The following is a 21,386-nucleotide window of genomic DNA, read 5'->3' on the forward strand; positions in this document are numbered from 1 at the left end:
TAACATAGGTGTCACATTGCAAGTCTCCACAAACACACAGGTATTGAAAGCATTGAATGAGACGCTAATGGAAACCCAAGGTTTCCTCTTTGTGACAATAAGTTGCGTCAGATCGCTGTGATATCTCGGACCAATAACTTTAACGTGTACAATGGATTTCTGATGACTACGATTAAGCCTGATGGAAAGCATTAATGCGGTCTAAGTTGGAGCACGCTTACCTAGAAGATGCCTATTCACTCTTGCTTTGAAGCTGTTTAAATTATATGTCAGGAAACACAAACGCCAGAAGGACATTCCAAAATTTTGCTGTACGAATTAGAAATGTGGATGCAAATCGTTTCGTACGAGTTGCCTGGACATCCACAATGCCACCGTGCATTCTGGCTTTGGTATAAAATACTTCATAATTAGATACTCTATCTAGTATCGTATCCTATAGTTGGATAGAAATTAGGTTTGCTGATCGAGATTTCGATGGATACATCAAGCTACTAGTTTATATTTTTCATAAAGTAATAAACGTTAGTAAATTTCAAACCAGCATTGCTGTATAAATATTACATTTGCAAAATGACCGTAACAGTTTTCTGGGAAATGGATCGATTTAATTAGCGAAATCGATTTCTTTAGACAAAGAAAGTTATGCGGCCTATATTTACACAAGAATAGACAAATGATCGACGACATTTGATAATAAATTATCGAACTGGCGCCCCTGATCCCAAAGCGTTCCACAATTTATTGTTACTGAGGTAGGTACCTAAATATTAGATATCCGACCGTAAACCGGCCTGCTCTCATTCTCATTGTATTTTAAGACTATATAAATGAAGAACGATTTAATAAACAATACTAAATAACAGCCGCAACTAAATTAAATCTCGCATTTTGTAATAAAGCAATAATTTTATCAAATTAATATCAACTAAAGGTATCTACTAGTACCTATATTATTTACATAAAAACAAAAATCTCGAAGTATATTTGCGTGATAAAGATTATCACGCAAATATACAAAGGTTAGGAGATCCGCAGAAGAACCAAATTTACAAATTTACATTTACAAAGGGCAAAAGATGGGGCAAATGACTCGAAGAGCTAATGGATGTTAGGATTCAAGGTGCTGGAATGAAGACCCAACATCGGAAAGTTCAGTGTTGGTTGACCACACCACTAACGGTTGGTTGAACGAGGACATTAAGCGGGTTACTCCCTGTAACCTTCTGGATGTTGGCAGCTCAAAGCCATGGTACAGGAGGTCTATGTCCAGCTGAGAACGTCCATGCACTGATTAATGATGATAACCATTATATCCATTGATCTGCGATATTCATATAACCTTAAATAGGTTCAAAACTACCAAAATCTATAACCGCTGCTATCTCACAGTTTCCATGTAACTAAATCTTTATCAGAGAGATAAAACACATCGATCGTCAGATAATACCAGATTTTGTGTGCCACATGATCATTTTGTAACAAAGTGTCTAAGAATAACATTGTTAAGTTCTCCAGAATACTTTTTGTTTATAAGGTACTGTAATTAAGCTTTCATATTTACAATACATAATTAACTAATTATATTTTAGATTTTTGTGTTTTGGTGATTTAAATTGAAAACATATCTCGGTTTTTCTTTCTTTACCATAACCTTATCGAATCATTAAATGTATAGTCTGCTGATTTTATTCTAAAGGTAACCTGGATGAATTCGCTACGAATCGATAAGGTCGTATTTTCTATTCTTTACTTCTTCAATAGACGATTTGCTGCCTCGTATGTTTCTATTCAATTGGTCGTTATGTTATACAGGTGTCCAGCTATTTAACGTTATTAATTTTGTTGTGTAGAAACCAATTACACGTACCTACACACAGAATAAACTAATTCCAGCGAGTTACTTGTAAGATTAAGTGAAGTAAAAGTAAGATTTTGATCTGATACTCCAATATTTACTAAACATATTTTTTTCTTTTGTCCACAGCGATAACAACGATGCATATTGAAGTACAAGTGGCACTCAATTTCGTCATATCGTACCTATACAACAAGCTACCCAGGCGGCGGGTTAACATTTTTGGGGAAGAACTGGAAAAGGCGCTGAAGGACAAGTTCCGGGGTCACTGGTACCCGGACCGGCCATGTAGGGGATCAGCGTACAGATGCTTGAAGACTGGAGGTCCTTTAGACCCGGTGTTGGAACGCGCGGCAAGGGAATCTGGCGTACCAGTACGGGATGTCCTTGAGCACCTTCCACGGGATCTAGCTGTTTGGGTGGATCCAGGTAATAAAGTAATTTGTTTTTAAAACGATCACAAAGAAAACGACACTTTAAGATCAAACTTTTTCTCTAGCAAAGAATTGCCACAAATAATATTCTGATGACTGGAAAAACTTGCCCACGACTCCGAAATTGCGTTGTTACATATCCCGCGAGCATCATAGATTTTTCGGGGACAAAAAGTAGCCTGGGTTCTGCCCCAAGTTCCTATTTATCTCTAAGCCAAATTTCAAAATTAGTTTATTAGTTTAGCCGTGAAATGGTAACAGACAGACAGATTTACTTCCGCATTTATAATATTACTTTGAATTACGTTTTATTCTTGGACATTTGAGACTCTGGACCATAAAAACCAGTAAAATCTACATTCCAAAGCTACCACGATTTTAAATACGGATATAAAAAACAGCGTAGCTTAAGTTTTGTTCTGTGTGTCAAAACGGTACATTTAATGCTTTGCCTTCAACTCTTGATACATTAACGATTAAGTTGGTTACGATCTTGAGCTCATATAAATCGTATCAAATATCGTACCAAAACAAACCTAGAAGTAACCTAGCATTTGTAGGGTCCAACAATATAAACAGTGATTGCGACCGGCTATCAACTAGTGTATTTCCAGTTTAGTCCTTGTGGCTGACATTGTCTAAATTAGCCTCTTCCGATCAAACCGGCAATCACTCGCTAAACACACGGCACAGCTGTTTCGACACACCACGACCTTTGTTCCTCATAAGGATTACAAAAAAAGCTATATCGAAATTAAAATAGCTTAGGAATTACCGATTGCCGAAATAGAATATAGAAAAACTTGAACATGATTTTTAATTTTAACGTTATTAAATAAATAAATAAAAGATTGTCAAAGATGTCTAATGTAGATTAAACATCTCATGACTTTGCAAGTGGACAATGATTGTAGTCTAGTCCACAGCTTATATTTTGGAGTGAGAAGTACTTTGTCGGAACATTCTTTATCCATACAAACCTGGCCAAGACAATTATTCTGATGACTGTTTCCATTACTTAAAATAACGTTCTATTTTCTTCATTACAGGAGAGGTATCGTACCGCATCGGAGAGAAGGGCGCAGTAAAGGTTCTGTTCAGCAGTGATGAGCGCGCTGCCGATGAAAGGACCGATAGAGAGGTAAAAGACCTTGATATTTAAAAAAAACACCATTATCATCATCATCATATCAGCCGATAGACGTCCACTGCAGGACATAGGCCTTTTGTAGGAACTACCAAACAACACGATCCTGATCCAGCGAATCTTTTTCATCGAATTCTTGGTTCTCGAGCCTTTGAATAGGTTGATAATAATATCGAACTATTTGAATCCGAGTCCGGGGCATGCACCTCAAACTTTGCAGTTATGTGCATTTTAAGAAGATAAAAATATGTGTCTCAAACGGTGAAAGAAAAACATCGCGACGAAACCTGCACACCGGATAATTTTCTTAATTCTCTGAGTGTGTGAAGTCTGCCAATCCGCAGCGCATTGGGTCAGGGTGTGGGACTATTAGCCTAACACCTTATATTCTGAGAGGAGACTCGAGCTCAGCAGTGAGCCAAATATGGGTTAATAATGATGATGAGCATTTGAATTTATTAGCCACAACCATGCCAGTAAGGGTGGCCGCTCACTGACAATTTTTTAGATGGCCGACTTTTTAATTTATTGTGCGTGTTTAGTTGGACAGATGTGCGGGCTGTCATACATCGCTATACCTATTATATAATCGGCCAATTAAAAGTTGTAAGTGAGCGGGGGCTCTAAGCGCACTCGATCGGTTGCAGGTGACGCGCGCCTTCAACCCGGAGGCGCAGTGCTTCCGGCCCGTGGAGCCGGCGGCGGCGCCGTCCCCGCCCGCGCCCGCCGCCTTCTCCCCCGGGCCGCCGTTCCGCGCGCAGCCGCTCACCTTCACCACGGCCACGTTCGCACAGACCAAGTTCGGCAGCACCAAGCTGAAGACCAGCAGCAAGCGCGCCAACCGCATGTCGCCCACGGAGTTCAGCAACTACATCAAGCAGCGCGCCGTGCAGCAGCAGCTGGCGGCGCGCGCGCTGTCGCCCGCCACCGACCCCAACGCCTACTTCCTGGCCCGACGCGAGGCGCCCGGCCCCCCGGCGCACCTGCTGCTCGCCAACTGAGCCGCGCCCGCTCGCGCGATCCGCTCATAGAGTCTTTACTTTTGTACGAGAGCGAGCGATTTATTTTTTTATTTTCCGCGGGGGCGTCCCGCGCCGCCCGCCGCTTGTGATATCTGTACGATTTTCCGTAACTTTTTGTATTCTCGTTCGTTACGTCGATGTGTAAAGTTATCGATAGGAGCAATAATCGGCCGAGCGACTCGCCGGCGATTTATTTTCGTACTATTTAAAGCCGAGTCGAGTTTTAGATGTCTTCGTTCGATGTCGATATAATATTCGTAGTTTAAGGGAGCGAAGGCCGACAGGCCGCGTGCGCTTACGACGTACCTTCTAGAGCGAGTCTGTATACATACGTCCTCCAATCTAAATAAATACTAATATTTAAATATGTATACATTATAATATATATTCGTACGCAAATCGTCTAATTTTTCACGTGGATACGAAAGGCCAATAGAGAAATTACGTATTTTTAATATTGAAATTGAAATTCATACTATCTAAGTATATAGCGTACTGGTATGTATTATACTCAGCGTAACAAAGTTTGCATATCCGGTCGGACGCGGTCGGGCGTCGGAGATCTCACCTAGCGTAATCATCTTGTACCCTTGTAATAATTACTATACATAAAATATTATAGGATTAGCTACGTTTCAATCTAACAGTATTTTTTTAAGAAGATATTAGTCCTCGTGTACATTGCCGGCCGACCGCGCCGCGGCGGCGGGCCTTAGTCTGTATGGTATATTTATATAATATTGTTATAAAAGACATGAATATGGATAAATGATAGAAAAAAATATTTCTCAATTCATAATCTAACGGGTGCATGCAAATTCATGGAAAATAAAAATTCTATGTGTTATTTATCTTTTTTATATTTCACTCGGCAATTGAGTTCAGTGTTTCAATCGAGGTCGGCGTTAGCGATAGGTAACTGTGCTTAGGTATGCGATACGCGAAATGCGGGTAGTCAGCTTGTCGTTGGATGCGAGGCGCGCGCTCGGCCGCGTCAGTTCAGTCGGCCGGTGGGGTCCGCGCTGGGTGCACGTCTAGGCAATATTACATACGACATTTGATACGTTTATAAAACTGTAAAATTCGCTTCAAAATTATTAGATAATTATTATAAATATTAAGTTATAGGTAATCGCGTGCACGCCGCGTGGACCCGCGCTACAGTTTCGATGCACAACAATGACAAGTTGTATACGGAGATGTGCAACTATTTTTTTACTATTTTTATATTTTGATTTAGATTAAGTCTAGTTGTATGATTTCAGTACCTTTAAATGTACTTTATTGATGTCCTATTCTTATTGAATTACGCGAAGTAATTATAAGAACTCGATTGAAAAACTGGCCAATACGCTACAGTATTTTGTAGATAAAATCTATAATGTAAGTTTAATATAATACAACTTAGTGTAATTGAGATTTTTTATTAATAAAGATACTTTTTATTTTTCTTTCTTTTGTAAGATATATTCGATGGAAGTGTTAAAGATAGTAATATATTTGCATAATATAGTTAAAGCGGTTCTCCTGTCCGCTAATATAATTAGTCAATAATAATTTTTCATATTGTTGTACGACTTTTTAAGTTTATATTAAAATGTTTTGTGCAATCTACTTGATTGTTTATATTTCTCCTGTACCCTAGTCCCTACCTACCTCATTACATTAGATAAATACCTAATCATAGAAGCTAAAAGATACCTACCTAACGTGCAAATAGAAAATCTTTTGTCCAGTCTGTGCAGTTTTGATAGATATATAGATAGTTTGTATTTTTAACCGACTTCAAAAAGGAAAAGGTTCTCAACTAGATTGGTATGTTTCTTTTATTACTTCTAAAAGCTTTACCCACCTACTAATATGATAAAGCTGAAGAGTTTGTGCCTATGTTTAATTGAACGCGCTACTACTGGTTTGAATAGTCCATTTATTGTCCTCATTAAATGGACTATTCAACACAGAAATAGGCTAAGCCATAAATAACATCACGCTACGACCAATAGAAGAAGAATCAATGAAAAAAGATATGGTTAAGACAGGAAAATGTATTTCCTTTTGAGGTTCCGTTGAGTGAACTACGTTAACAGACATAACTACATGAAAAATACGTATGACGGAATTGTTCCCCTTTAAAGGCCAAAACTCATTATAGCGTCTCGGGCACGTAACGAAAACGGCTCGCCTACATGTTGCTCAGCTCGCCAGCAAAGCAATTTTACGTCACTTCGGATGTCCGTGAGAGGACGTTGTGGTACATAGGTAGTGGACATGATTTATGCTACCCTAATACACAACCCTAATACATAGGGACCTGTATGGGAAGCAGTGGGGTTTTTTTCATTTTATTAAGAAAAATATCGTTCAGGATATTATTTACATACAATATTCTCTTCAGGCAATATGATCCTTTTATACCATAAAATTGAACATTTAAATAGTAAAAAATAAATTATCCAGATTACTTATATATTTTCTTCAGATTTTTGTCGGGTGCTTGCAAAATATTAAAAAAATAATAATAATTAAAAATATTCTGACTGGCTTTTTTTTCCTCAAGGATATTTTTTGCAAAAACTGAATATTCCTACTACTCTCCAGCCAGATCTCCGGTTCTATGTTAAGGTAGCATAGGAGAAGTAGAGACCATAGACGAAAGTAGCACACCTTTGACACCTATGTATCTAAGTAACACACTGTTTTACTATGCATGTAGATGGCAGCACTCATCACCAATTTCCGTAACGTATTTACCAAAGTGCGTAAGAAAGTTTTATAAATAAAATAATCAATTTTATAAACAATAGAAAATAATACATATAAAATGGTTGCCAGTCATTACAGGCACATGAGGCCAGTGGCGTGCATAAGGTTTTTAACTAGGTTATGCACTATAAGTAAAAACTGTCCAACTATGTAAGTAGGTATTCTGTGCTCCAACATTGGTTTGTATTGAGCCCTTTGGGTAGGCAGTACATTTTCGCATCTATGAAGTGCACGTCACTGCATGAGGCATACCAGTTAATACAGACCTTACGTCTCACTCACGTCACTCTCGTCAGGTGCACTGACGAAGTCAAGCGAGTCGCAGGGATTCGCTGGATGCAGGCGGCTCAGGATCGTGATGTTTGGAAGTGCCTACAAAAGGCCTATGTCCTAACACTGCACTTTCCAGTGCGGGGTCACCATTCCAGCACCTTAGGACCCCAACGTCCATCGGCTCTTCGAACTATATGGCCTGCCCATTACCACTTCAGCTTTGCTACTATAAGCTGTAGTATTCCACTTTCCATCAGGTGGACCATCTACTTGGTCTATCAATTACATCACTAAAAAAAATAAAAAACAAAATTTTATTAAGTCACTTTATTGAAACCACAAAGATGACAAAAATAAACCTCATCTATGGACCAAATATTGTTGTATGAGCAATTTAACTTAATATGCATACAGACGAAAATGTGTTAACAAAACATGGATATAATTTTACAGGATAGAAAAATTTACACATATTACAATTATTAATTATGTAGACTATTTTAAGTGGCATCAACACACATTTTCACTTTGTGCTTGTGTATGAAGTGAAAATTATACCTTGCATTACACTTCATAATTCACTTATACTAAAAAAGAGGTAAAGTTTGTGATGTTGTAGGAATCTCTGGATATACTGAACAGAATTTGAAAATTATTTTATTACTAGAAAACCACATTATTTGTGAGTGTCATAGGATATGCAACGGGAACTAACTTTTAAAGTTACAATTCACAAGCACAATGTGTAATAAGTTAAGACGCCAGTTAAAAAAAGTTAAGATTGGCATGACATTTCAAAAAACATTTGTTATAATCTGTACACTATAACAATGGGTTTCCGCGTAAAAATCCTTTTTTAGACAAGTCAACATTCATAATCATTTTAATTTTATCTCCATTTTCATATAATTGCAAACAATAAGACACTTGATAATATGTACCTATGTTTAAAGAGTTATCGTGCAAATATTACATGTTAGTATATAATAATTGTTGGTATTAATAAAAAGGTATACGATAATTCCTATGTATGTAAGAAAAAATACAAATTACAAACACTAACAAAATTAAATTAATAAATAATAATTAATATGACCTGTATTTCATTTGAGTTGAAAAAGTTGTATCAGAAAGCAATGTTCATGTTATTTCTGTGATTAAAACCGTAAAATATTACGACTTCATTCAAGAATGTATAAAAAATTATTTAAATCTATGCAGTCCAATAATGTTAAACAGAAAACTTTCAAAATCCAAAATCACCGAGGTCATAACACATGTTGGGTTATTCGCTAAATCGTTCGCTTTCAGAAAATTGACGATAGACATTAAATGTCTTATCTGTAGATCTTTTAGAAATATCTCACCAATTAAGTTGTAAACCTTACTAATGTCAGACATGCTTCAATGCTCGTAGATTTTCCAGTTTTAATGCTAATAAACATTGTCATTTGGAGGATAAATCTAGCATAGCCCATACAGTGACTAATACATAGTGAGTAACCCAAGTGATCACAACATATTATTCTTGGAAAGGTTTTTATGATTTTTAATCACCATTTAATAAAACTTTATTTACATAATTGTTTTTTTGTCTTTTGCATGCGATAGGGCCTCTAAAGTGGCAAATATTAGCCGAGTTGGGGCAAAATGTCATGCGCCCATGGTCAGATGATGCCCTTAACCAAAACCTAACATTAAAAAAATTACAATGCAGCCATTTTTCTGGGCCCCATCCAATGAATCCATGAACATCAGATGCTAGTTACGCCACTCTGTCAAGGGCCCTGGCATGGCTTAATAGTAAACAATAAATAAAATAAGTCGACCCTGATTAAAAATGTAAATAAAACACGATAATTTCGCCTCACAAGTAGTACATTAAAAATTGATTTCTCACAACAACTTGATAACCTTTTAGAGACATTCAACAATAAAAATATTTCGTTGGAACTTAAAATAGTGTCAATAATAATCAAACTGTGTCATTTTTTTGATAAATCTAAATTATATTTTAACAGACACCTCAAGCTATTCATATATTGTGTTATTTGTCTACGTACGAACGCAAGACATTCTCAGCCGCTTTTTTGTATATCTGCACGATTTATAGTACGGGAACCGATGAGGGGATTTTGGTATTTACTCAAGCGCGTTGGATGAACATAGCGGATGATACTTTGCGTCTAACTAATGGGTTAGTTTTACTAGCTAAAAAGTGTGCATTTCGAAAATTTCCAGAATCGGTTACACTGAAATCGGCAGATTTTCGAAACGTTACCTTAATCTGACGCGCTTGATGAGTATTTCTGATTTTAGATTATTATTAAATTGTGAAATTATGAAGTGTGGCTTAAAACGTGCGGCTAAGCTATAATTGGTAGAAATACTTAACAAACATGGTATCGTGCTTTGTGTCCATCAGCCGCGCTTAAGTAAATCCCAAAATTATCTCTTGGGCTCCCTTACTATTACAGACACTACAAAATCACAGCATGTGTGTGTGTTTAGGTGCCAGGTAAAAATAATTTACTTATACGTAATGACACCGAAAACGCCGTTTTTGCATCCTTGATAAATTTAATTTGGTATATACGTACATTATTTGTCATAATAGCAATAATTTGGATGTACACAAAATATAACAGCAGAAAAGGTTAGACCAACTTCCAGCCTTGATATTTCAAGCTTTAAAATTGTGTACAGCCAAAATTTTTACATAATTTGGCACTGTTTGATGAAAAAAATACATAAAATTTGATATTGAAAGTGTATTTGTATAACATTATTTTAACTTATTAAATATTAAAACTTAAGTGTTTAAACAGAATTTACTTGCATATTTCTGTTTTATTGATTACTAATAAAAGCAAAAGTAGTCTGATTTTGTGGACTTATTACATTAAAAAATATCATCATTTAAATAAGATACCAAATGATTTTGTTGCACAAGTCACTGTAATTATTTTTGTGCAAAATATATGATTAATTTAAAATAAAACCTCATAAATTTAGGCCACATCGAATTACCATAGATGAGGGAGTACATCCATAGTGGTTAATTTAGTTTGTATAAAATATACATTTGAAGTTACTATGAAATAATCAGTACATTTTAATAGAACTTAATCAAACACTTCTTTTTTTTTAAACTTATCAAATTCCTAAATAGCATTCAATTAAGTAAATATTTACACACTTAACTGAACTAAAGTAAACTAAACTCGAATTACTAAGTAAATCATCATAATAATAAAAAATACATGTCATACTTACAAATATAAACAGTATAAATAACACTATAGTGACTGATACTGACTATTTCAAAAATTTTGGCCCATTTCCAATATTTCATAAAAAATAAAAAAAAATCATTATTTAAATTCAAATTCCAAAAGATTCTCTATGCTAATAGTAACTAACCTATTCACTGTCATACCGTAACTAAGAAATATTATGGAAAAAAAAACAATGATCTTTAAAATTATTATTATCATAATAATGGATTAATAAAATAAATAACAAAATAAATGAGCAAAGTCCTAGCATAGTATTTAAATCAAAGACCTGACACAATTTAAAAAAAAATGAATCATTAAAAACTATTTGCCGTGTGGCAGCAACTGAGGAATGACAATGTATAATAAAAGATACCTCAGTACCTTGCGCTGGACACCCAGAAACGTAGGGCAATCGTATTTACAATTAGAAAATGACACTTAATATCACGTAACTTCATTGAAACATCATCACGAGTCATTCTGTATGTATAACCGAGTTCGAAACCTAGTTTACTTAAAGTAATCAGTGCATCATTTCAATGTGACGTTGCAAACTCTTTTTGTTCATATAAAATCGGTCGCACATGGCACAAGGGAAAAACACCTTTTCGTTGTCAGCGTGCCTGGCTCGGGTGTGGGAAGACAGGTCGAGGGCTCGGGCGAAGTACACCTTGCATATGTTGCAGAAGAATTTGGAAGGCGTGGCGTGCATGGAACGGTGGGCGATCAGGTCTCGGGGGGTAGCTACCCCGTCTCCGCACTGGTTGCAAGTGAACTCTCCGGGTTGTTGCACCACCGTGCTTCCCTCGTCATCCGATTCGCCAGAGTCCTCCGCGTGTTGCACCGCTTTGTGTGCGTTCACGGCCTTCGCACTTTCAAACTGATCGCCGCAAACATCGCACGTGTGCCCGTCGTCTTCCATTTGGCCCAAACCAGACGACCCTTCCCCTCCTTCGTAATGTTTCTTCATATGCACGATGAGTGTAGACTTTCGCGTGAAGCTCTTGTCACAAACCGGACAGAACACTGAATTCGGCTGATGCACCTCATCCATGTGCCGTTGATATGCAGCTCGCTTGGTAAACTCTTTGTCGCAAATATTGCAGTACCTGTCTTCGGGCCCCCCTGACATGCTGTTCTGGTTCTCCATTTCCATTGAATCGTCGGATCGCAACTTCTTGTTGGGATTCACGACGGTCACTTCCACTTCGGGAGGGAGTCTTCTCTTTGGGGCGCTGGTTGTCGCAATCGGTTGAGAAGAACGAGTGGCTGGCGGTGGAGTTGGTTCGATGACCTCATGCTTGCTAATTTTAGTCGTCACTTTGTTCTGCGGCATCCAGAGGCCAGAGTTGTTGGCGGCCGCCTTGCCGTCGGGAGACCGCAAATGCCAGCCGCGGTGGCTCTTCAGAGCGGCGATCGAGGTGTAGCTCTTGTGACATATTTCGCAGTCGAACGTTTGGGGCTGGGACTGTATCTGATTTATACATTGATGATTTTGCAAAGCCAACAATCCGACGAACTGTTTGCCACAAGTGTCGCAAGGATAGTGCGCTTGGAATTCGGCACTGGGGTCCACCAGGTCTTGGTCTCCGTCGTAGTCCGCCTCGGCCTCTTGTACCATCTCCTGAGACTTGCTAGTTCCTTGATTCGCATCGTAGCCCAACAATTCGCGCGCGTGTGCCGCTTTTAAATGTTCATAAAGTTCTAATGTCGAGTTGAGCGGTTTTCCACAAATTTTGCACATCTGTACAGAGGACTTGTGGATGTTTTTCCTGTGACGGTAATAAGATTTCTTGTCGGAAAACGTAATTTTGCATATCGTACAACTCGATCGACCTTCTGCGGCCATAGGTGGCGCATTGCCATCAGTACCGCCCGTGTTTCCATAAGCGATGCCGTGTTTAGCACGCCTGTGCTTCCACAAACTAGTTCGAAGTGGAAACCGTTTGTAACATAAATCACAGGTGTACGGAAGACCCTCTGGCGATTGCAGTGGCACATTATTGGGAATGTTTGTAAAATTAAAACTATTGAATTGCGGAGTCGACAGGAGCGCTCCGTTTTCATCCACGTTGTAATCGTCTTCTTCTGTTGACGCGTGCATAGTATTCTCCTCGCTGTCGACTCTGTCATTCAATAGGTCCGCGTGCAGAACCTTCTTGTGTTTCCATATGTTTTTCTTATGCATGAAACCTTTTCCGCATATATCGCAACAGTAGGGGGCGTTCGGGACGAAAGGACTAAATCCTGGTTGCATAGAGAACTGGCGAATAGGCTTTCCTATTATCTGAGGAGCGAAACCCTTCGCTTCACCTGGTTTTCTATTAGTCGTCGGCACTTTGGAGTGAATACGCATATGATTGGAATAAGCCTGGCGACTTTTAAAGGAGCGTACGCAAATGTCACAGTAAAATTCGCTATCGAAATTGCGGACAGGAGCGCCGGGGTGGGCTTGTTGGGCGTGTTCGTTTAATTTTTGTGGCGTGCTGTAAGAGTTGGAACAAATGTTGCACGGGTAGAACTTGACGCGGAGATGGGTGTTCTTGTGTTCGGCGAGTTCCGAGGGGCGCAAGAATTTCTTTTCACACTGGTCACAGTGATGGGCGACCTGATTGTGTTCAGCGACCTGGTGGTCAGTCCAAGCGTCGACAGTCTCGAAGATGGCGTTGCATTCCGTACAAGAGTAATGATATTCCTCGGCCTCCTCCTTCACGAGAGACATGTCGGGCTCTGCAGTCATGCCGAGCATTCGGTCAGAGTGCTCCATGTAAATGTGTTTATTGAGGTCCGCCGTCTGTTCGTACTTAGCATCGCAATGCTGACAATGATGAGGTTTCTCTTCATTGTGTATAGTTTTCAAATGTTTCACCAAATTCGGATAACTGCTATTCTTCTTTCCACATATGGGACAATCCGTCGGTCTGCCGTCGACGCACTTGCTCTGACTGTCAGGATCGAAATTGCCAGCGTGCACGGCCACGGCGTGTTCATTAAAATCTTGCATACTCAAGAATTTCTCAGAACATAAGTCGCAAGCGATGTAAACAGTACAATCTCCGTTGCGAATGTGCTTTTTCCCAATACTTCTCTCCTTGAATCTCAAACCGCAGTGGACGCAAGAATGAGGAACTCTTGACTGACCATCTTCATGTACGTCAAGAACGTGTTTCATTATGAACTGCTTCAGTTGGAATTTGGCAGGACACAGTTTGCATGCATAAGATCTCGCATTGAGGATGTCTTTATATTGAGCTTTTGTATCCTGTATTGGCTCATCTTCTATTACTATGTCGTCAGTAATTCCGTTCTCGTTGTAAATTATTTTCCATAAATCAGTGCAAGTGTTAGACCTCATATGGCTGAGTAAAGCTCCAATGTGTGTGAAAGTTACCACACAATTATAGCATGTATGCTTTGGAACTTTGTGGCCATTTTTCTGTAAATGCTGTATAACAGCCTTTCTGCGTGGGTGTTCTTTGTTACAACAGAGACAAAGCTTGGTATTGATTTGTTCAATAATATCACGATGTTTAAGTATGAAATCTCTTTGGGTTTTAGTTACGTACACCTTGTCTGGATCCAATACTTTCAAATTCTCGTCACCATCAATAGTATCATTCGGATCGACAGTCTCGTCTAAATCTTCTTCTTCATTACCTTCACTATTGTAGGAGTTAGTCTGTAAATCTTCATTTATTTCTACCACAGGAGCGATACTCATTGGAGGCAAATCATCGTCATCGTCCATATCTTCACGATTTTCATCTTGGTAATTATTTACCTTTTCGCCATTTTCTTCGTCGTGTTCTTTAGCGTTTTCTTCATGCTCTGCATCTACATTATTCTCAACACTCATGTCTTGACTGTCTCCATTATCTTCTATATTATGTTCTTTTTCCTGATCATCTTCCGCGTGGATTTCATCCTGCGGGTTTTCATCACCATCATTTTCAACATGATTCTCTTCAATATCAACATTACTTTCTTGCTGACGAGCTATTTCGATTTCATTATCAGATTCCATATCAACAGTGTCATAATTTTGTTCTTGGTTATTATCATCATCCATCTCATCGTCGTCTTGTGGTTGATTAATAAAACCACCTGGCTCTGATAAGATCGTCTCCACTTGGAAAGATGCTATTTCAGGTTCTGAGATCAATGTCTCTGGACTTTCTGGACCCGAGTTCAGAATTTCAGGTTCAGATACTAAAACTTCAGGTTTAGATGTCAGCAAAGTTTTTAATATTTGTGGCTCCTTTTTCTTTATTTGCAAGTCTTTTAAAGCTTTTATACGAAGGGGATATGGTAAATTATTCTGAGGAGGCTTGGCAGTTCTGATTGGAATAGGTTTTGGTGGTGCCACAATTTTTTGCGGCATCATTTTAGTTGGAGGTGCTTTTGGCATGTACTGCATCTTGTGGCTAATTGGATTTGGCATCAATCGTGCTTTAGGATTGAAAGGATTGGGCCTAAATTTGGGTTGCATAATATGACCATGAGAAGATTTCTTTGACGTGGTTTTATTAGTGTACCTATCGAAACTGTGTGCACTAAGTTCGTGTCTGCGAGCATTATGAGAATATCTATAAGAGCGGCCGCAAACAAGGCAATCCTTAGAAGCAATCTGTTGAATACCTTGGCGAGCGTGAAGGGTTTCGCCAGTTGGGCGCATGACTGTGATGGAAACTTCAGGCATGTGGGGCATATTTGTATACGATTGTTCGTTCATTTCTTCCCGTTCTTCCTCTTCTTCTTCATAATCCTCGTCCTTTTCACTATCCATGCCCTGTAATCGCAAAGTAGAAATATTTTTCATTTTACAGTCACGTACGCAACATACTCGTAAAAAGTAAATCAAACTTATTTACATCTCCTAACATTACATTACAAAAGCTTTATGGCTAGAAATATTTAGAAGAAAGTGCCTTTTTTTCAAGTGCCCCTTAAAAAAATGCCACCTTTATTCATTTACTTAAAGGGGCTAGAAGAAAATGACCAGGGTCTGGGGAAGCAAGATCCCTGTGTCTTACCCGGGCAGGGGGCTAAGCCTTAAGGCCCATACCCACATCCAGATTTATTATCTGGGAGGAGATTTATGACTATTAATTTTATTATTCAATTGCATCCATTTATTCATTGATCATTATACTCTCAGTGTAATATAAATACAATAATAAAAAACTTAATAAAGTGGATAAAAAATCTTATTGAATTAAAAAATCATCACTTTCAATAATGCCACAGTTCAATCTGAACTTAGTCTTTTGGACTTCAAGCTCAATTATTATGTTTACATGAAAATAAATAAAAATATTTTTTAAATGGATTTATTACTGAAAAACACATGACATTTTTGACTGTGCGCAAGTTTATTTTGCTAAACGGTTAAAAATATATGAAACTATATTATACGGAACTAAAACAAAGAAGTAAATTACTTTATGATTAAACTTCAACTTTCATTAAATTATTGTTTTCTAAAATCATATTGTCATAAAAATTTTTGCAGGAACACAAGTAACATAGAATTAAAGATTTGTTAAAGACATAACACAAAAGTAAAATATTTATAAATAAAAAATAAACAGAATTAAAAACTCCCAAAAACACACACAGTAAAAAAAATTAACAGTATCAACAATTTAAACTGCACATTAGACTGAGGAAATTTTGTTTAGTAGCACAGCAGAAAGGAAAAGCAAAAAAAGTCTAGGGTTCTATTCCTTGCATGAGTCGATCTATGATTTTCTAAATTGGCTCAGGACTAATTAAGTTTCACTTCAGCCATTGCTATTTACCATACTACTTAGTAGTTACGCATTTAAGTATCATGCATGTAAAAACAAGTCAAAAGTTAAGTCTTTCAAAAGTTAGCACAATACCTCTTAACATAAAAAAAGTATTTTTTTATTATGAAATAATTATAAATACAAAGTCCGAGTTTTAATTGCAAAATATATACTTAAATGTGCATGCAAGTATAAACATTTTATTAAATAAAATATAAATCAAACTTAAACAAAGAATGGAATAATTGTCTTAGGTTAACAATTGCTTAAAGTTGCATAAATCATAAAAAGCATAAACACAAACAAAACTAAAATTGGTCCTAAATGTGTTATTTAAATTTTAACATACAAATATCAAAATCAAAATTATCACATTAAGACAGAGTTTTATTTTTAATGAAATTTTAAATCATTAAATGCATTTTCTTCAGCTTGTATTCCCTACCACCATATATGGGTATTAAGACGAAAAGTGTATAGGCATCGTCTAAACAAGCATGTTCCACTATAGACTGCATCATGGCTTACCATTAGTTGTTATTGCAATCAAATGCTAGCATATTTAAGAAAAAAAATATGAATAGAGACCATTTAAATATTCAATATGACACTTCAAAATTTTAAATGCCCAATGTAAGTACATATTTAAGAAAAATAAATATTCTTTAGGTCACACAAACTGTACATAAAGTAACTGTATGCTCCTTGCAAATAAATGTACCACATTTAATGCAAAACTGTTTTGTTCTGCGATCCCTTTTCATTGGGGACGAAAAACAAATTTTACACCTACGTCTGTTTTTATAGAATGGAACTGTGTGTTCGGGCAATGAAAACTTTTGCCTTTTCAAACTGAGATTCGAAAGAGTTGGTGAATATGAGATAGTTTCACTAGACCCCATTAAACTCAGAGCTAACTCTCTTATGAATATACGTCGTTGTATGACATTGTACTGGTTCTTTGAACTCCATATGACTTGAGCGTTAACAGAACCAATGTTCAACAGCATGAAGAACAATGACAGCGTCCAATCATTAGTGTGCTGCATCGTTGTATAGTAATGCATCAATACATCAATCACTTCTACAGAGGACTGATGTTTTCTGTAAAAAGAAACAACCGATGTATGACTGCTGTTCCCTTTCTTATAAAACTTTGGGTCGTTGGTCAGCACATTGACAACTTTCGAATTCTGATTGACAGATGAACTTAATGTCATGTCTTCGTCCAAAAATCCACTTATAAATGTTTTTTTCCTCCTGTAATGTGATAAGAAAAGGGGAGGTATGTTGTCATCATTAGGATGAAGTGCTCCTATGGTGAACAAGCTGTATTCATTTTTTAATCTGTTGATCAACGAGTAAGATGTGAACCAACTGTCCATAATGATTGTGCGACCAGTTCCTGCCAAGTGTTGCACTAATTTTGCAGCTATATCCTCAGAACCAAAATATGGATCAGTTATTACATCGAGATTTGTGATGTAAAAATTTACTGGATCTATTAGGAAAACAATTTTGATTCCACATTTCAGTGTCTTTTTCTTTATTTTATATCGGAATGGACAGGGGCCGTGGACTGGGAAAATTGTTTCATCAATGACCACCAGGTTGCCAGCTTCCATAGCAGTTCTACAATTGAGGGCGAATATTTCAAATACTTTGCGCACGCGTTTCATCACGTCAAATTGGACAATGCTGTCATCTATCTCGCTGTCGAAGCTCATGTTTTCAAGAATTAATTTAAATCGTTCATAAGGCATTGCATTTCGTACACAAATAGCTCCATATTCCTCATGCCAGAGGTCGCTTATCTTTTGATGAGTCGGTCTCATTATACCGTGATAATACAAAATACCAATTAACATCCTAATCTCTGTAGTAGTTGTTGCTTTTGTTTTTTTACTTTTAATGTGAATCCTTTCATTTGTAGAAGTTACAATGAGTTCCAGCAAGTCATCTGTAAAGAGCATCTGCCAAGCGTTTCTTGGTTGAGCACAATGCTTACTGGAAACAAAGCTTCTTTTTCTCAGGTTATTGACCTCCTTTATTCTCGCAACAGTCTCCTCTAATGCAAATTTGGGTGTTTTGGATACAATTTTTCTATTTTTACACAAGTATCCATTCTTGTAATCAACATAGTCATGGTGCATCCCCTCACTTGTGAGCTCTATCTCAGTCTCAGAGTCGTGATCAGATTGATGTATGACATCACATTCTTCCATTGATTGTAAAGAGTCAATAACTTCGTCTTCTTGGACCATGTCCAATATAGCATGCACTCGTTGCCAGTCCATTCTTGGATCTATATATTTCTGTGGACCAAATTAATTAAATTGAACCATCCTCACACTTGTGTCCTAAATATTATATACATAAAGTGAAACAGTAAATATTCATTTAGTACAGTTGAAGTGTCATATTGAATATCAGACTGGCATATCAGTACATTGCCACATTTCAATGATAATAGGGTACTTAATCTTTACCTTATCACTTCTTGGTGTAAGCCCCAGTGAAGCCAAAATGGGAGGACCCTCTGGTTGGACTTTACTCGGTCCAGCATTCTGTAATAGCATAATGAAACTTTATGAAAAAAAATAATAATAATAAACATCCCCAATAATAAAAGTGGTTTTCAAAAATATATATTTTTTGATGAATAAATTTTTTAAAGTTAATTTCATCAATAATTGAATAAAACATTGTATAGTTATTATTCAATAATTATGCCAGTACCTACAGCATGATGACATGGCATCTGCTGTAAATGTCCTTGACACTAAAACAACTCAACTCCATCAAAACAATTATACATTTATCAGCTACAACTTATATACTAAGTATATTGTATTTTGATACCCACCTCACTGTCAGGGTATGATCCATCAATGACCACTCCATCATCATAGGCTTCATCAGATTGAGGTTCACTTTTTATATTCAACTGAAAAAAAAACATTTAACATAAAGAAAACAATACCATTTGAATCATATTTGCATTTGACAGCTGACAAAACTAAAACACATTCCAGAAAAAAGCAAACCCACCTCTTCTAGTTGGCTGCTTTCCTTGTTAGTCAGAGACTGTAATTTGTTTTGGCTCCTTTCACAAACAGCCTTAAATATGTGCCAGTTGTTGACATTGTCCACACATTTCCTGCAGACATTGGTAGGCAGGTCATCATTTTCGCTTATCTGAAATAAAAACGAACGACATCAATCGTAGTGAGGAGGAAAACGCGCGCATACCAGCGGCTATCTACACATGGGTCGAAACCGCGCCTCATGTGTAGATACGCGAAGAGAAACTAAGTAGGTAGGCGTAGGTATATACGCGCCAGCTTCTCGACTCTCGCCCGAATACGTAGGTAGGAGCGAGTCGAGCGGCAACCAGCCGCCAGCGACGAGCGAGCCCCTCGAGGGTTACCGCTCGATACAGGCACGCACACATCGACACTCACGCCGACACCGACGCCCGTCGAGGGACGAGCTGCACCGGCCTGGTCGTCCGATCAATCGATACGCCCGCTGGCCAACGGCATGCCCGGCGAGCCATGCCTAGACCCCCGCCACGCCAAACCTGCGGGAATCGAGCGAAAACCTGGCCCTCGTCACCCGACCCGGCTGCATGAAACGCGCCGCGACACGGCCACGATTCTAGCGATAGCTGCGGAGCATTACAAAATGGTGGACGTTCTTACGACATCTTCACCTAGACGCAGCGTTGCCTGTCATTATGCGAACTGAGCCGGATGACGAGTTCTCACGTACACCAAGGGTCTACTTTCACTCGAAACTCTTTTCTGATACTTATTTAGTGCACTACGTACCTGAACTGACACGCAATCTTTTATTTTCGAAGCGAGGACAGGAGGATCCGAGTCATCCGAACTGGTGGTAGGAAATATAGGTAGTAATTCACACCGAGATGACAAGCACAGTCTACAAACACGGTCATAATTCACATTCATTGTAAATAAACAACACTTTTAACGCTTTAAAACAATTAAAACACAGACGCCATGTCACCACGACCACTTCGACACAAAGCACTGCATGTCGCTCTTGCTTGAGTACGACGGCGGCTGATGATGAGCATGAGAAGTCGATGTTCGGTCGGAATAGCTGGGTCGACTCGCCGACCACCTGTCGTTGTGCGCATGTGCGCGTAATCTGACGTCAGGCGTACCAACATTGAGGCAACGAAATGGAACCAATTTCAGCGATCGCAAACCTACTTACATTTTCAAAATAGAATATTTTTTTATGATTATTCAAAATGTTTGTTTTTATACTTAAAGTTATGAAAATTAAAAAAAATATATTGGTATAAATAAAAATATACAAATTAAAATAAATTAAAGATTTTTAAAACACTACCCCTAAAATTAAAGGGTTTCAAGAGGTTAAAGTTATCTTAAAATAAAAATTAGCTATTTTTACATTGTTGAAAAACAGTATATTATTAGGAAGGATCGATTATGTTGAAAGCGACATCTCTAAAACTTATCCTAATGGGTTATAATTAAAGGGGTTGAAAATGTATAAAGAAGTCTGACATTTACTAAGTTATGTTCACGGTAATACGAGTAGGTACATAGACTATCATCAGAATGTAAAATATGTCACGGGCTTCCACTACAGTTTGTTTCATGTAGCATAATGCGGGTGACAGTTCGTTTCACTCTTGGTTTGCCGCTTTTCACGATAATAGTACTTATTATGAACGTCCTACAGACGACTGTCACCGTATTCATGCTATCTGAAAAATACTTAAGTGTAATCTAATTACGATTAAACTAACGTAAACTTG

At 37.8% G+C, this 21,386-nt stretch overlaps 2 protein-coding genes across 2 annotated transcripts in view; one reads left to right on the top strand and one right to left on the bottom strand.

Moving 5' to 3' along the window:
- The window catches only part of LOC112048602 (protein Tob1), a 67,259-nt gene extending 61,184 nt beyond the window's left edge, over nucleotides 1–6,075 (top strand). The window contains exons 2-4 of the mRNA XM_024086205.2: nucleotides 1,988–2,287; nucleotides 3,342–3,433; nucleotides 4,087–6,075. Coding sequence (XP_023941973.1) covers nucleotides 1,999–2,287; nucleotides 3,342–3,433; nucleotides 4,087–4,440 — 735 coding nt within the window. The 5' untranslated portion in view covers nucleotides 1,988–1,998 and the 3' untranslated portion in view covers nucleotides 4,441–6,075. The remainder of the gene's footprint in view (nucleotides 1–1,987; nucleotides 2,288–3,341; nucleotides 3,434–4,086) is intronic.
- Nucleotides 6,076–7,809: 1,734 nt separating this feature from the next.
- Nucleotides 7,810–20,753, bottom strand: LOC112048603 (zinc finger protein Xfin). The gene is made up of 5 exons (XM_024086206.2): nucleotides 20,404–20,753; nucleotides 19,622–19,768; nucleotides 19,437–19,517; nucleotides 19,060–19,137; nucleotides 7,810–15,567 (listed from the first exon to the last, which is right to left on the bottom strand). Exons 1-5 carry the CDS (start codon nucleotides 20,542–20,544, stop codon nucleotides 11,302–11,304), a joined length of 4,713 nt encoding a protein of 1,570 aa, XP_023941974.2. The 5' UTR covers nucleotides 20,545–20,753; the 3' UTR covers nucleotides 7,810–11,301.
- Nucleotides 20,754–21,386: the final 633 nt, after the last annotated feature.

The sequence above is a fragment of the Bicyclus anynana genome, chromosome 5 (assembly GCF_947172395.1).
Source record: "Bicyclus anynana chromosome 5, ilBicAnyn1.1, whole genome shotgun sequence".
Lineage (NCBI taxonomy): Eukaryota > Metazoa > Arthropoda > Insecta > Lepidoptera > Nymphalidae > Bicyclus > Bicyclus anynana.

Bases quoted from the DNA above. Each gene is read 5' to 3' on its own strand.
- LOC112048603 (XM_024086206.2), bottom strand. From the start codon at position 20,544: ATGAATGTGAATTATGACCGTGTTTGTAGACTGTGCTTGTCATCTCGG. The intron at 19,769-20,403 runs GTACGTAGTGCA...TTTTTATTTCAG, and splicing joins AAGATTGCGTGTCAGTTCAG to ATAAGCGAAAATGATGACCT. The intron at 15,568-19,059 runs GTAAAGATTAAG...TTGCGATTACAG, and splicing joins TTACACCAAGAAGTGATAAG to GGCATGGATAGTGAAAAGGA.